Genomic DNA, 17,279 nt, shown 5'->3' on the forward strand with positions numbered 1-17,279 from the left:
AAAATGTTTTGTGCAATAAATTGTAAGTTCATTATGTTTTGGGTAATGACTGTTTTTAGGCATTGCTGACTTTTAAAGAAACATTTAAATAAGTGTGCCATATTAGGAACTTTGATTAATGTGAATGTAATTATTAGTATATATACCAGTATAAAACAACATGTGTATATCTGACAACAACTAATTACTTGACTTGATATTATTAAGACACAATACTGCCGTGGACTAAAGGAATGGTTCCTGTTCCCCTATGGGACTAGCTTTCAGACTGTTTCATACCCTTTTTTATTTTTCTAACTTTTAGATGCATATACTCCAAGAACTTAATTTTGTGTGTAATACCTGATAAAATAATGATAGCAATTTTCTACTATCTGTACATGCAATAAATGCCATTTTCTCCCCAATAATTACCCAAATTCTATGATGCAGAATTAAGAATTCTGACAGCAAATTGTTCATATGTTAATCTGCTGCATTTCTGTATTATGACATTTTTTATAATGTCAAGCACTGTTCATTGTACTACAGTAAGCTAGAGGTACTTTTGGTTTTATTTACCTAATTATCTCCCCTTGATTAAGGGTCACAACCCTAGTTTTAGTAGAAATGGGAGCTCTTGGGCCAAGGATACCCTGTGACAAATTTGACAATAATTGGCCAAGGGGTTCTTGAGTTATGGCCCATATTCTAAAAAGTTTACACACACCGCACAAATGGCCATAGCATTAGCTCTTTGAGCCTTTGGCTCAGAAGAGCTAATAAATGTATGGACTTGAAATTACAAAACGATGGTGCGAATTACCTTTATCTGAATTATAACATTTAAATTGAAAGGTACCATTTTGATTGCACTGAATATGGTATTTCAATGAAGTTTCAACATAGTTTGATGTTTAAAATGAAAATTCTTACCAGGTCTGTAGAAGCATTGGCTGCACTCAGATAGATTTGGGTTGTGAATTACATTTCAAATCTTTTAATTTTTATTCCAAGATGGAAACTAAAAGTTGACCCCCAAAAATCTTAAATCAGTCTAAGAATCTAAAAATTGGAAATTTTTTTAACTCATCAAAAACAAGATAGTTGGCAAGAATGCACTTCTCTTATTGTATGTCTTTATAGACTGTTAATCAGTGAATCAGACACGAACATTCACTATCACTTCAGCAACATTCTGGATTTCAGTCTTCATCACAAAAATTTATTAATGTTAATAAGGGGAAAAAAAGAGAAAAATATCACATGTTACAATGAATCACAACATTCTGAGCTTTCAAGTCTACAATAAAAATAGTATATCAGGAGAGATTGATGGTTATATCCATAATATACTGAAGCACTGTACAAAATATATCTTTTGTACCTTTTGGCAGTAGCAACATTTTTCTCAACAAAAGGTTCACAGAAGTTTACAATAAATTAAAATAAAACTGTTATGAGTATGTACAATCCAGTAAAATATTAAATACTAGCTATAGACTTGCATACAGTATAGTTTTAACCCACAAAAGATATTTACACAATGATACAAATAAACCCTAAAAATATTCAGACCAGAAAAAATTCACATGAATTCCCAGAAAAAAATAAAAATAAATTTACAAAAAGTATGATTTATTACGATATGAGTCTTATATCATGTAGAGGAGAATCTACAAATGTATAGGTTCTACAAAAGTTGGCACATACATTTAGTTTGCACATTTGAAAGAGAGGATTTCATCCACATACTTTTGTACCAAGCAGTGCTAAAAACTAAAATGATTATCTTTTTTAAGTTTATACAGATTCCTTTGGAGGATCAACCTGAATTTCAATATCAGTCTTTGCCAAATTCACTACTGGTTTCTGGGCATACATCACCGTAGCAGCAGATACAATAAAAATGGCCACAATAGTGTATATATCAATAGCGATACCAAAAATGATCCAGCATAACACAGCAGTGAACATGAGCTCTAGTGCACTGGCAAATGTCTTTAAGATGGAATTCAAGTTTCGAAGAAAAAGACTGGTTACAATGCCAATGGCAGCATTATTTACAACAATAATTAAAACTCCTGGCTGCATTATAGCTGCAATGTTTCCAGGTTCCAATGCACTGATAAATTCTCCCTTGAACCCTAGCACCAGAGCATTACAGAAAATTGAGTCCAGGTACATGAACACATTTTGCAGCATAATATGAACATCCACTCCCTTGTCTTTCAGCAGGTACTCATTATAAACACCTGCAAAACAGGAACTGAACACCTGAACAAGTATGAGAAGGAGATGGTGGTTGAAGTAGACTGAGAGAGGACTGGACGTAGAAGAGGCAGATGTGGCAAGGGAGGATTTGCTGTCATGGCCGTACTCTTTTACTATGCATCCCAGAGTCAAAAATGTCAGGGAAACCCACTGATATCTACTTAATTTCTTGCTAAAGATGACCTGGAAAAGAAAATTCTACATTGGGATTTGTTTTAGCTTTCTTTATGTGTGTACTTTTAACATTAACTAAATACAAATAATACTGGTAGTTTTAAGATTAACACTTATTCTAGCTATTGCTTACCTGAGCACTTTGGCTAGGAAAAGCAGAAATCAGTTCAGTATTGAAAAGTTTAAAAATAAAATTGGTTCAGGAGAGGGGGTTGGGGGTGAGGGGCTTGTGACCTTGCCCTACTCCCAGGTACATAATTTAAACACACTTGAATCTACACAATCTGCGGATGTTTCTAAATTCATATCACTAATCATGATGTTGCTGTTCTTGAGAAAAAAGTTTTTATTGATATATCTTTCAAATTCCTTTGTATAAATGTGATCCTGTTGTGGCCCTACCCTACTTCCAGAGGTCATGATTTGCTCAGACTTGATTCTAAGCTACCTGAGCATGCTTCTATACAAATACGACCAATCAAGGCTTTACTGTTCTTGAGAAGATTTTTTCTACACATTCCTATGTAAAACTTTGATTCCCAAATTGTAACCCCACCCCATCCCCGATGGGTCATGATTTGAACAAATTTGAATCAACACTACCAGAGGATGCCTCCAGATAAGTTTCACATTTTCTAGTCCAGTGGTTTTTGAGAGAAGATTTTTAAAAGATGTCATTTATTTTTCACTAATTCATATCTATCTCCCCTTGGAAAAAGGCATGGCCCTTCATTTGAAAAAAAAAAATTTGAATCCCCTATACCCAAGGATACTCTGTGGCAAGTTTGGTTGAAATTGGCCTAGAGTTTCTTGGGAAAAAGTCAAAAAATGTGGAAAAGTTGCATTAACATACCTGAAATACTACGCCTGTGACTACAACCCTAAACTGCAGTAGAAGGTAATAGGTCGTGGGGTCATAGGTTGCTAGATTGACGAACTGCAGGTTGTTGTACAGGCAGTAGAGAGCAGCAGGAACAAAATAATACATCAACACTGAAAACATACAGCAGATTTATATGATGGAAATATTAAATCAATTACAGAGTGACTACTGTTTGTAGTTTGTATTGATTGTAAAATGTAATTTTTTTCACAACTTCTTTTTTTTACATTAAAAATGAATTCTCCAGACTTCATTTTAGAAAAATATCATGATAATAAGATTTTACGATTCTTCAATCTATCAAAAAATCTAAGTTAATTAGCTGTGTTTTTCCCCAGTTATTCATATAATAACCCCAGAATGCCTACAAGTCTTTCAGAAGAGAAAATACTGTTAAAAATGTCCTTTTCAAAGAAAATAAAACTATTGTTGAAACTGAGCTTTTACATAGCTTTTCTTGTTTTTCTGCATGAGAAAAACAAGGTAAGTAAATTTTTTGACATGAAATGGAAAAAATATCACCAGGACATCACAATAGATATAATGTAAACAGCTGTCCAAAATCAATTACCTAATTATTCTCTTAATGCAGAAATAACAGTGAAAATGAAAACCTGGTAATACCAGTCCATTTGAATGTATAACTATAAAAATATTATGGAAATTTACACCTGTAAATAACTTATTCTATGTATGCTCCAAAAAATTGTTTTCATAAATACCCACCACCCCACCCCAGCATCTAGACAAATTATCAGAAATCAATGTCTATATTTCACTACCATTGATTGTGGCAATGTGTACATGCAACATATTTTTTCTCTTGCTGTGATCTCCAACAAAATCCTTTTGTTCATTAAATAAGAACTAGTTCAAAATCAATCAGGATTTGATTAAAAGCTTAAGTCTCAAATTTCTCTGTGTCTGCTATTCTATGCAATATAAAAGGCTCACCACTTCTGTGTTTGTAGATTTCTGAGAAATAACTAGAAACAGGATTGCTGAAAATAAAGCATATTAAAAGTATTAAAGACTTGCAACATTTTTATTCAAATATTTAATTTTTTAATATACTTTTTTTTAAAAGCATAGCAATATTAACTTGTATGCAAAAGTTAGAATTTGTCACAATTTACATTAATTTTAAGTATTTATGAAATTTATTTTATGGGTAAAAAAAAAATACAGTGATACTTACTCCTTCAAATATACAGTAGAAGACACAACCAGTTTTAGTAGTTCAGTCAGTAGAACAACTGTCACTGTGTTATAACTATAGGTATTATTCTTATTTTTGGATGCAGTCACAAGAATACCTTAAAATAAAAAAAAAAATCCTCACATGAATACATGTATATTAATAATTTACATTAAGTATGTGAAACAACTAATAGTATTATAAGTAACACAGTAATACTGTATACAGGGTTATTTTCGCCCCCGTGTTATTTTCACCCTTTCACAATTGCAAACAAATTTGCCCCATTTTAAATTCGCCCAGTCACAATTCTGTTTAAGAAACTATACTGCGTTTTTTGAATTCGCCCCATTTTAAATTCGTCTAACCATAAGTAGGACGAAAATGGCGAAAATAAAACTGGGGCGAAAATTTCCCTGTGTACAGTAATCATTAATGCTATACTGTCTGTCCTACAGTACCAAAGACACAACTTTCTGCATTATATCTCAAAATGCATAATTACCTGGCTTTGAAAATATATTTGGTCAAAATACTGTATTATGTTTTTCAAATAAAAGAATATGGGTATATGATAGACACTTGCACTACTAAAGAATATATAAGCAGGATGAAACCACCTGGGTTGTACATGTAACTACACAGGTTGAACCCACCCAATACAGGTGTGTTCTTATGGGCGCTAGCCTTTGAGCAATAGATCACATTGAGTTGTTCTTGTGTATTGACTGATCAGATATTGAATTTGCACTGACAGGGGTAAATCTAGTACTGCCAACTCCAGACTCTCTTAGATATATGTTTTTGTAGATATTAACCACATCACTTAACAGTTCGGTTTAAAAAAATTAGAAACACATTAACTACGTTAAACAAAATTCACATTTCTAAGCATAAAAATTGAAAAAAAACCCAAAAAACAGAAGCCCATGGGCCACAACACTCACCTGAGAAACTTTGGCCCTGCTGTTCTTCACCTGATTTCCCCCTTGTAATACCTATTGTGGCCCCGCCCTACCCCCGGGGGTCATGACTTGAACAATTTAAAATCTACACTACCCCAGGATGCTTCCACATAAGTTTCAGCTTTTCTGGCCCAGTAGTTCTTGAGAAGAAGATTTTTATAGATATTTACTACATATTTCAATGTAAAACTTGGATTCCCTCTTGTGTCGCCCAACCCTACCCCAGGAGATCAAGATTTGAACAATTTTGAATCTACACTATCCCAGGATGCTTCCACATAAGTTTCAGCTTTTCTGGCCCAGTGGTTATTGAGAAGAAGATTTTTTAATGACCCCCCCTTTTTTGTCTTTTCCTGATTATCTCCCCTTGGAAGGGGGATTGGCCCTTTATTTTAATAATTTAAACTTCCCTTACCCCAAGGATGCTTTGTACTAATTTGGGTTAAAATTGGCCCAGTGATTCCTAAGAAGAATTTAAAAATGTGAAAAGTTTACAGACGGATGGACGATGGACAACGGGTGATCAGAGAAGCTCACTTGAGCTTTCAGCTCAGGTGAGCTAAAAACTGTAAAGTAATCAATATGATACTCATAAATTTATAAGCAATGTTATATAACATTATATTAAATTGAGAATAAAAAATTCTTCAAAAAAAATTAACCCTTTGCTCATCCCAAATTAAAATGGCCTATTAACATGATTAACATCGCTCTCAATTTCCTTAAATATTTTTTTTATTATATCGGGATATATGGTGAACGGGGTATAGGGTGAATGGGGTACAGGCTGAACGGACCCTGCGCGAACAGACTCATGTGAAGAGGTGGACAGGGTGAACTGACCCATTCCTATGTAAAACTTTGATCCCCCATTGTGGCCCCATCCTAACCCCAGGGGTCATGATTTGAACAAACATGAATGTACACTACCTAAGGATGCTTCCATATTAATATGACAAATCATGGCTTTGCTGTTCTTGAGAAGAAGATTTTCAGATATTTTCCTATATATTTCTATGTAAAACTTTGATCCCCAATTGTGACCCCACCCAACCCCCGGGGGTCATGATTTGAACAAACTTGAATCTACAATACCTGAGGATGCTTCCCTATCAATATGATAAATCATGGCTTTGCTGTTCTTGAGAGGAAGATTTTTAAAAGTTTTTTTCCTATATATTCCTATGTAAAACTTTGATCCCCCATTGGGCCCCACCCTACCCCCAGGGGTCATGATTTGAACAAACTTGAATCTACACTATATAACAAAGGTTTCCTATAAGCTTCAACTATTTTGTGCCAGTGGTTCTGGAGAAGATTTTTAAAATATTCCACCAAATTTTCACTATTTCTGAATTATCTCCCCTTGAATTAGGGCGTGGCCCTTCATTTGAACAAACTTGAATCCCATTCACCCAAGAATGCTTTGTGGCAAGTTTGGTTCAAATTGCCCCAGTGGTTCTGGAGAAGAAGTAGTTAGAATAATCTAACTGTGTCTCGGGACAGGCCCTCACCACAGTTAGAATGCCTCCCATATACCCGTAATGTAGCAGAAAATTGCAGAATCGCTCCAAAATGATTTTGGAGAAAATTAATGAAGTTGCATTGAAAATAACAGTCAAATTAATCATGACTGTCACAAACCTTTTTGAGACTGTAAATACCTTTCATCTAAAAATTTAATCCATATAATGGAAGAATTCAACACTTTTTCAACAACGTTTTTCACTCGTTTCAAATTTACACACCATGCTGACATTCGGAACTCTCTGGATTTTTCATAGTAAATGCACTGAGTTAGAGTTATCTCCCGTATTTTCTTTGCTACATAGACATACATGGAATGCATTCTATCGTTAAACCGGGTCCGTAGGACATTTATCATTTTAACGATAGAACATTCTATCTAAAGAAGAAGTCGAAAATGTGAAAAGTTTACAGACAGACAGCTTGACAGACAGATGGACTACAGACAAAACGTGATCAGAAAAGTTCACTTGAGCTTTCAGCTCAGGTGAGCTAACAAGGGGGAAATCAGGGAAAAACAGCAAGGCCAAAGTTACTCAGGTGAGCGTTGTAGCCCATGGGCCTCTTTTTTCTTTTTTTTCCATTTCTTCATCTATATTGAATGTTCAATAAAAATAAATTATTAATTAAACAAAAATTCATGAAATCCAATAAAATCAAAGGAAATTACGAAAAATTAACTGACTAACATATTATGGGCAAACAGACTTTAGGCAAAGAGTTTTAGAGTGAACGGACTCTGAGCAAACAAGAATGAGAGCAAACAGCGTCAAGGGTGAACAGGTGAACGTGTTTTAGGACAAACGAACATACATTCATCTGCGCTTGCCCTAACGATCGCACCTTCAACATATTAAGACTACAGAGTCTAGAGGGTTTTCAACTTTCAATGCACAATAACTTTAGCTAAACTCAAAACTGGTTTTGGTAATCAGATAAAAATGACTAAATTGCTTAGTTTCTAAGATTGTTCATTCAAAATGTTTGGGCCAACAAGTCGTGGTTTGTATATGATATTTGCAATGGTTTCTGAAATTCATTACGTCGGGTCTGACAGTGTAGTACCCACCTTGGTTAATGAACAATCCCATGTATGATATAAATATAATAAAACTCATTTTTGTTGGAAATAAATCTCCAGAAAACAACCCCATGGTTTTCTATTTTGAAATTCCTGTCCTAAACAAATATATTTTGTGTAGAACTTTGTCACAAAAGCTGTAAAATGAAAATCCTTCTAATCATTAGACTAATGCGGATCAAACTCATGAAACTGCAAGTCCATACAACAAATCAATCAGCGTTACGTGTGCGCTTGGAAATAAAAGCGGTCATACTAAACAGTGCGCAAGAGTGCAAAGGTTGACAAAACACAGAAAACGGATGTACAGAAATTTAACAAAATCCGGAGAGTTCATAGATAGTGTTTATATGTGAATGTAATTATTTGTAAAAATGAATATACGAAGGAAGAGTCTATTACTCAATCCAGTCAGGCAGTTCGGAAAAACAAATTCCGGTATGACTCTATATTATGTAATTGGACAGGGAAGGCCTAACCCGATTGAATTGAATGACCTAATAGTTTAGGAAGAGTCTATCAGGCAGTTCTAGACTCTACCAATGAGGTTTTTCATAAATATGATTATAAAATCCTTTTTAGTCTTAGATACCATTCATTTAGGCAATTATTTGAATGAAGAAAAGGAAACTACAGTACTTATATCAGTGAAAAAAGGCAAAATAATTGATATCAAATATAAAATAAAGTAATGGATTTAGAAAATTTAAAACAATACAGTTCGTAAAATATCTAAATAGGCAGAAACATAGTCAATTATTTGGAACTTAACCCAGTGAGGATAAAACATAACGCAGTCAGGAAAGAACCTAACTATGTCAGGGACGTAGCATTGTTTTTGAAAAAGGGGGGGGGGCAGAGCAAAAAATACAAATTATAACTGAAAAGACTTGACAAGCAATTTAGAAAAAAAAAGAAAAATTGTCCCAAATCGAAATCCTGTTTCGTGGAAGGGGGGATAGGTTCCATCTTCTTTCATAATCATACCAAATTTTATCCAACCATACCAAGACTTTAGAAGTAAAAAATTGTTCACAGACCAGGGCTCTAATTGGCGACTAATTTAGTCGCCATGAAGCCTAAAATTTTTGATTGGCGCCTAAAAATTTTCCATAAGTCGCCAAATTGGCGACCATTTAAAATTGACCTGGCGATCGTTGGATTCCGGAATTTTTAACAATTTTTCTGAAAAAGAGAATAGTACGAAAGCCTATTAGGATCAAACTACGGTAAAAAAAAAAATTTAAAAGGCGTTATATCGCCTTTTCAAAAGGCGTTATAAGGCCTTTCTAAAAGGCGTTATTACGCCTTTCCAAAATGCGTTATTACGCCTTTCCAAAAGGCGTTATTACGCCTCTTTTTTTCAATACATGACTTACTTAGCCCATCCTGGGGGCTGATTATAATTAGATTTCCAGGAAAAAAGATATTTAAATGTATAAAATATTTTCAGTGTTAAACCATCTTAGTCCTTCTCTGATGCCAGACGCCTCTACCAAGGTGCATGGATTTCTGAAATTTGGTTGAAGGCTAATTGCTCATTATACTTATGCAAATAGTTTCCCTGTTTTTTCCCAAGAGGAGAGATCAAATTTGACATGAATTTTTAATACGTGGCTAGCAAAGCCCAAAGCTGGTTCTGCCTATATCCTGGATTTTCAAAAGTAGAGTGTTGACTTCTCTTAATATGCATGCAGAATGCAAACAACTGTCTGCGAGATGTGCAGGAATATAGAAAATACTATAATTTATAATATACTTTATAATATTAAAACTATAATCTAAATATTGCATAAATAAAGATGGCTTTGGTTCAGTCTTTCATATATTTACTATTTTAAAATAACGCTTTTCCATTTTTGGATATAACTCCTTTTCAAACAGGCCGGTAGTACGAATGCGAGTGCCCCCCCCCCCACTTTTTGGGAGAATAGTCTTGCTGTAGTTTAAATATAAAAAATCATTTATTGATCGCTTGGTCCCTTAACATTTTGTTGCAGTATGGTTAAACTCGGGCAAGTCATTGCATTTAAAAAAAGTTTTACCGAAAAGTTAGAAAAAGTTTCCCCTCAAGTTTAGACAGTTTATTTTTTTCGGGGGGGGGGGGGTTCTTGTTTTTTTTTTGTTTGCATGTCAATTTTATGGGAGCCCCCCCCCCCCCCCCCACTTCAAAAGCACGGGCCTGTCAAAGACAAAATAATGGCCCTTCAAAAGGCATGATAACGCCTTTTTGAAAGGCGTATTAATGCCTTTTAGAAAGGCGTAATAACGCCTTTTAAAAAGGCGTAATAACGCCTTTTGGAAAGGCATAATAACGCCTTTTGGAAAGGCGTAATGACGCCTTTTGGAAAGGCGTAATAACGCCTTTTAGAGAGGCGTAATAACGCCTTTTTAAAATGTGTAATAACGCCTTTTGGAAAGGCATAATAACGCCTTTTGGAAAGGCGTAATAACGCCGTTTTTCGCGTTATAACGCCTTTTGGAAAGGTGTAATTACGCCTTTATTTGCGTTATTACGCCTTTTTCCGCGTTATAACGCCTTTTCAAATTTTTTTACCGTAGTTTGATCCTAATAGGCTTTCGTAGAAAAGAAATTTAAAAGAAGAGGAAATTATTTTTAGCAATGGACATGTATAGTGTTTTCTTAGTCACATCATTGGTCCCTATTTTGATTACCATTATCTTTTAAAGCCTTTAAAAATTGCCTGGCGACTAAAATTTGCATTGACGACTAAATTTTTTGATAAGGCGCCAGCTTCGCCTAAATTTTAGAGGTCACTTAGAGGCCTGCAGACATATGCTGGCAGACTAACAGAGGGCGGACGCCTTACTATCACAGAAGCTCTTCTGGTCGATCTCTGACTAGTAGAACTAAACACAGTTATATGTAATCAGAGATTATGGAACTCACCTCAGTGAATGTTGTCTTTATATAAGTAAGGCAAAGACACTAAATTAACTAATAATCTAGTAGGTTCATCATCTATGCAAGTTTGGTCCAAGTAGCTTGGTCTTATACATGTAGTTGCTTGGGAATGGAATATGAGGATAACGAACAGTATTCAATCTCGAAAGTCCAATGAAAAGATACAAAGGAGCAGAGCAAACAAGGACCTCAAAATTTAGAGGTGGGATCAGGTGCCATGGAGGAGTGACCATCCCCTGCCGACCGGTCACACCCACCGTGTGCTCCTTGTCATGATCGGAGGAAAAAAAACGGAAAAATCCGTAGACAGTTCAGTGTATAAATAATGGCCTAACAATTAGTATAAAACTTGCGAAATGATGACTTCAAATGAGACTGTTGATATCTTTGTTTTATCAATTTGTTTGTCAATAGCTTGCCTTGTATTAGAGATTATTTATAGGTAGAGCTCTTGCTTATCGAATCAACTGAGAGACATACACCCCATACGCAGGTGATAAGGGTATATTGCTACATAAGTAAGGGAAGTTGACGATTGAAAAGTTGAAGTCATCGATATCACGTTTATCATAAAGCTTTGTTGTTAGGCTACCATTAACGTCTTTTTCTAGTAAAATATCTAACTATGAAACAGATGTGTCAGACACTCTTTTATTTCAGGCTCACTGGGATATATCGAGTCGACATATGAATGGAAGTAACTATTGTTAATTGATAATACGTGATCGATATATAGAAATGTCGAGTTGAAGGCCACAGCAAGTGAAGCATCTTTTTAATATCAACTTCAGAGTACTTGTGTGTACAATCAGAATGTTTTTTAACAAAATAATTTTGCAAATGACCAATGACAAGGTAAGTATATTTACGAGTTCCATTTTATTGAAAAAGCAGTTGTCTATGATGTCAAAAAGCCTGGACTTCAATTTATCGTGGGGAATGGTTGTCGAGTACGTCTAAATTTGGAGCCTTTCACGGGGCAAATGTTCAAATGTTGTCGTCCAAACAATTCTCAGAGGAATTTAAAGCAAAGAAACAACCAATTTTCAAGGGCCTCATGGAGGAATGCCACACCGAAATTTCATTTAATAGATCTTTAAGAAATCCCTTTTAAACTATGGTTTCAGCATTGAAAAACCGATATTAGCTATTAATTAATATTTTATACGAATTTCGCGATTTCATTTCAATTTCTTTTTAAAATATGATTGACTAACATATTCTCCCTAGTTGTGACTAGTTTTATGAAGATTTTAACTATAGGTTTAAAAACATAGGTAATCGAAGATTACGAAGCCCACCTCGACGAATGTTATCAGTATAAGTAATGCAAATCTCACATCATATTTTCTTTATAGTTAGTGTGCATCCTATATTTATATTATTTATGCAAGTTCTATGTAAGTAGGTCTTATAGTTCATTGGGAATTGACCTGTTCCCAAAACTAAAACCTGTTCAATAATCATGAAAATGTCTTTCATTTCCTACATCCAAAGCAAGTCTGGAATTGTCCATCCTTAGATGCATCATCCATGCAAGTTAAAGCATATATAACAGGCCAAATAATTGTAGAGCCACTCCAAAAACATTGCCATGGTCACTCATCTGGAAAACGTAGGTAAGATCCAGCATCCGAAGCAAGTCTGGTAGTGTCCATCCATAGATGCATCATCCATGCAAGTTTAGTCAAGGTAGGGATTATACTTACTTGGGAATGAACCTGCTCCAAAAACTTTAACCTGGTCACTCATCTGGAAAATGTAGGTCAGATCCAGCATCCGAAGCAAGTCTGGTAGTGTCTATCCCTAGATGCATCATCCATGCAAGTTTGGGAATGGACCTGCTCCTAAAACTTTAACCTGGTCACTCATCTGGAAAATCTAGGTCATATGTAGCATCCGAAGCAAGTCTGGTAGTGTCCATCCCTAGATGCATCCTCCATGCAAGTTTGGTCCAGGTAGGACTTATAGTTATTTGGGAATGGACCTGCTCCAAAAACTTTAACCTGGTCACTCATCTGGAAAATGTAGGTCTACACCCTTGAAATATTTTGTTAATAAAATACAATATGACTAATTAAGGGTGCTTCGGTGGTACATGTACATGTATTTACAAACCCCGCTATCTTTTAAAATTAAAGTATGTGGTGCATGTAAGCATGGTAAGGCCTGCCTCATGGGCAGTTGAGGGGTCCACCTTGTGAAACGAAATGTGCTATTAAACAATCATTCCTCCATTATTTTCCTTTTTATAACTTTACGAGGACCTTTGGAAACCAGACAACCCCTAAAAATCTGTAAAATGTCTATATCTCAGATCCTGAAGTGACGTCATCACCGAAAAGTTATCCAACTAGGTCCAAATAATTATTTATCATACCTAAAATTTGCAAGAATATTGACCAAGCCGTGCACATTTTTTTTCAAAGTGCATTAATTTGGTCCCAAATTTAACGCACTTTGAAAAGATTTTTTTTTTTCAAAAGTGCGTTAATTTGGTCCCAAATTTAACGCACTTCGAAAAAAATTCTCAAAGTGCATAATTTTTCAAAAAGCGTTGTAACACATGTACATTTAACTGTATATGCCATATGAAGATTTCACCCATGGCACATCCTCTCTCCCAGCCGGATATTACAAAGGAAAGAGACTAACGTGACAGACCCACACACTAATATTTTGGGGTTTATGCATTTTTTTAAATCATGCATTTCTATGTTAGATTCTAAGTCGACAAATAATCAAAAACTTATGTGGACCCCCCCCCTCCCCTAGAAACACGGACATCTTGTAAAATGGTAAGAATTGTAAAGAAAAAAAGCTTTAATAAAAGCATTCCAGATGCTGTCAACATTACATATATGCACAGGAAAGAATACTGGCTTGACTTAGGAACTGAGAGGAAAGACACGATGGGGTGGGGTGGGGGGGGGCGTGCCCCAATAATTTTGCCGATATAGTATAGTGTATAATATAGAAAACAAAACTACTTCATGGATGTGACCCCTCAGTAATCACGCCTGATGACATTTTTGCTGGTCGAGGAAATTTTGTGTGGAATTGCCCTCCCCCTTTCTCAAACTGAAAATGTTTGGTAGTCCATCCCCCCCCCCTTTCACTGAGTTTTCTTCCTATACGGGATTGAATGACGTTATTGGTCATACTAGTAATACAGTCAGATGGGGATCACTCTCTCTCTCTCTCTCTCTTGCTTAAACTTGCTAAGATGAACGTATGATCATGTTTAAATGAGTGGCATTACTTTTTATGCTCCCGTAATCAAAGATTCTGGGGTATATAGTTTTTGTCCTGTCCGTCTAGCTGTCTGTCTGTCTAGCTGTCTGTTTGTCCGCAAAAAATTTAACCTTGCCCATAACTTTTGATTGGTTGGAGCTATGGCTTTTATATTTCACATGTGTATTCCTTGTGACAAGACCTTCCTTTGGGTACCAACATATTTTACCTCTTGAACATGACCTTGGTGTTTGACCCCCTTTTGCAAAAAATTACCCAACTTTAACCCTGGCCATAACTTTTGAACAGTTGGTTCTAGGGCTCTCATATTTCACATGTGTTTTTATCGCGACAAGACCTTCCATGGGTGTAAATATTTTACCCTTGACCTAAGAGTTTGACCCACTTTAAAAAAAAAATAACCTTGCGCAGAACTTTTGAACACTTAGTACTAGGAGTTTCAAATTTCACATGTACATGTATATTCCTTATGACAAGACCTTCCTTCGAATACAAACAATTTTGACCTTGACCTTGGAGTTTGACCTACTTTTTAAAAACTTTAACCTTTACCATAACTTTTGAACAGTTGGTACTAGGGCTCTTATATATTGTATGTGTATTTTTAATGACAAGTTTTTCCCCTGCGTATCATTTATTTTGACCTTGACCTTGGAGTTTGACCCACTTTTAGAAAACATTAACCTTGACCATAACTTTTGAATACCTAGTTATTGCTTGGGCTTTCTTATTTACCAGGTATATCCATTGACACATTCCTTTCTTTCGGTAATAACATTTTTGATCTCTTCGCCTTGGAGTTTGACTTGCAAGAAACTTTAACCTTCTCCATAAGCTGCCATACGGGGGCATCAGTGTTTCACAAACACATCTTGTTTTCTACTGTAACGTGTACATACAAACTATTGGAGCAAGTCCCGGGGTTCTACTGGCTTGCCATACATCTGTTTTTGTCCAATATATTATTGTTGACCATGTATTTTTGCCTTCCGCGTCCGTGTAAGAAATTTTTCTCTAGCTTCCATGTCTCTATTTCCTCATCGAAAAGAATTACTTATTAATTGGCAAATGAAAAATAAATTCAATTAATACCAATTACATGTAACTTCATAACTTGAAGACGTATTTCTTTTCTTGAAGATCGATTAAAAAAAGTTCTATCGACTTCAGTACTGGTGTGATACGAGCAGCGACCAAGAGTGTACCAAGGTGGATAAAATGTCATTAAATTAACGAAGTTGTTAATCATTCATAAACATGTTATTTATTCAATTTGGACACATATGTTATTGATCGAATGCATTGAGGCATCTATCAAAAATGTAGACTGCAATCTGCTCCGTGATTTAGTAAGAGTATCTTGACATACGATGTATATTGATTGAAGAAACAAGAGAAAACGCAAAGAAACACGAAGATGTAAACACAGGTAAGATCAATTATTTACAGAATATTCCTTATATAAATACTTCCTCCACATCTGTACATATCCTTATCATTAAATATCGATCATCAATACTGTATTAAATCACGGGGAAATTATGATAAGTAGAGTTACATTGTTCTATGAGCAGTTTCCTAATACAATGTACATCTCGATAAATCGACATTCTCCTTTCCCAGATCAATATTTAATTACATGTATATAGTTTATTTTTTTCTGTAAGAGATTTATTGCACGATTTTGCGATACATTCACATTGTTATTAGGGGTGATAACGTGTTTAAAGGCGGGCAGTGGGGGTTCACATTTGCTCCACACTCTAAGTAGGGGAGGGGTGGGTTTAGTTCCATTGGTAGTCCAGTCAGTTTATCACGAAACATCAAATTTTAGTTATAAATAAACTCCAGAATACACAAAAAAATGTAATAAGGGGACGACCATTTGATTTTTTTTGGGGGGGGGGGGCTGACAGATTTTGGAAATAAATAATCTGTTCTCGAAAATGTTGAAAATAAATAATCTGTCCTGAATGGCAAGAAAATAAATAATCTGACCTTGCCCTGACTAGTGCTATTAGCGCTCCCCCCCCCCCCCCCGCAATAGTTTTTCAGTTCGGGCGTTTTTTTAAATTTATTTGCTTGTTAAACTTTTTCAGAGAAGAAGAAATAATATGTCCTTGTTCATCTTGAAAATAAATAATCTGTCTTTAACTGTCATGAAAATATAAAATAATCTGACTTGAAAATTGTTGTCATCCACCCCCACCCCCCTCTCCTCAGAATCTATCTATAGAAAAGAGGCTTAACTCTTGTCATTTTAGTAATTTTATATCCTGAGGAAAGATAAATAATATAATATAAGTATAATATTACTGATAAAATATTATCTATGTGAAAATATGACCTGTTAAACTATGTGAAAATATGACCTGTTAAACTGTATCAGAGAAGTTAAATCAGATTACGTTTGCATGAGAAACAGGAATTTTCTTTTGATATGTCTTCAGCCAAATATTGGATGGATTTACAGCCCTTTTTCTACTTAGTGATTCCCAATAGCTAATTAAATCATGCAAAAATTATGCTTTCCGCTTATTAGATATTTTCTTTTTGCTGCGTATAATTCATACATGCTAGATTTCATTTATCACAAAATATTTCCGTTGCAATTAGATTGACAATGGGCCCAAATTTTTGCTAAAATGGACTATAGATAGCTTAAGTGGCATAGCTTCATCCAGCTGACAATTTTGCAAGTCATCCATATTACATGTACATATATCTCTTTTGGTACAGGCACATAGTTTGATGGGGTCTGTCCCACCTTTTTTTCTGTACTTAATCTTTTATGTTAATTTCAATGAAAGGATTTTGTGATACATCCACATGGTTATGAAGGACCCCCCTTCAATTTTTTTTCCTTTTTTGCTGCTTGTCAAATTTTTTTTAGGTAAGTTGTCCATTACCCCCCCCCCCCTTCTCCTTCTTTCTAAAGCAATGCTACCTGCCTGCTTTAATTTAACCTTGAAACCAAATAAATGTCAGTAAATTTGATAAACTAACCAACAATTTCT

General features: G+C 35.1%; 2 protein-coding genes across 2 annotated transcripts in view; both read right to left on the reverse strand.

The window, feature by feature from the left end:
- The window catches only part of LOC133182373 (B9 domain-containing protein 2-like), a 613,772-nt gene that overhangs the window by 337,398 nt on the left and 259,095 nt on the right, over window positions 1–17,279 (reverse strand). The window lies entirely within an intron of this gene.
- On the reverse strand, window positions 1,733–8,261 carry LOC133183701 (UDP-galactose transporter senju-like). The gene is made up of 5 exons (XM_061318625.1): window positions 8,070–8,261; window positions 4,509–4,626; window positions 4,265–4,311; window positions 3,281–3,420; window positions 1,733–2,436 (listed from the first exon to the last, which is right to left on the reverse strand). Exons 1-5 carry the CDS (start codon window positions 8,152–8,154, stop codon window positions 1,783–1,785), a joined length of 1,044 nt encoding a protein of 347 aa, XP_061174609.1. The 5' UTR covers window positions 8,155–8,261; the 3' UTR covers window positions 1,733–1,782.

The sequence above is a fragment of the Saccostrea echinata genome, unplaced genomic scaffold (genome assembly GCF_033153115.1).
Source record: "Saccostrea echinata isolate AGI-Se365-2 ecotype Australia unplaced genomic scaffold, CSIRO_AGI_Sech_v1 ptg000009l, whole genome shotgun sequence".
NCBI lineage: Eukaryota > Metazoa > Mollusca > Bivalvia > Ostreida > Ostreidae > Saccostrea > Saccostrea echinata.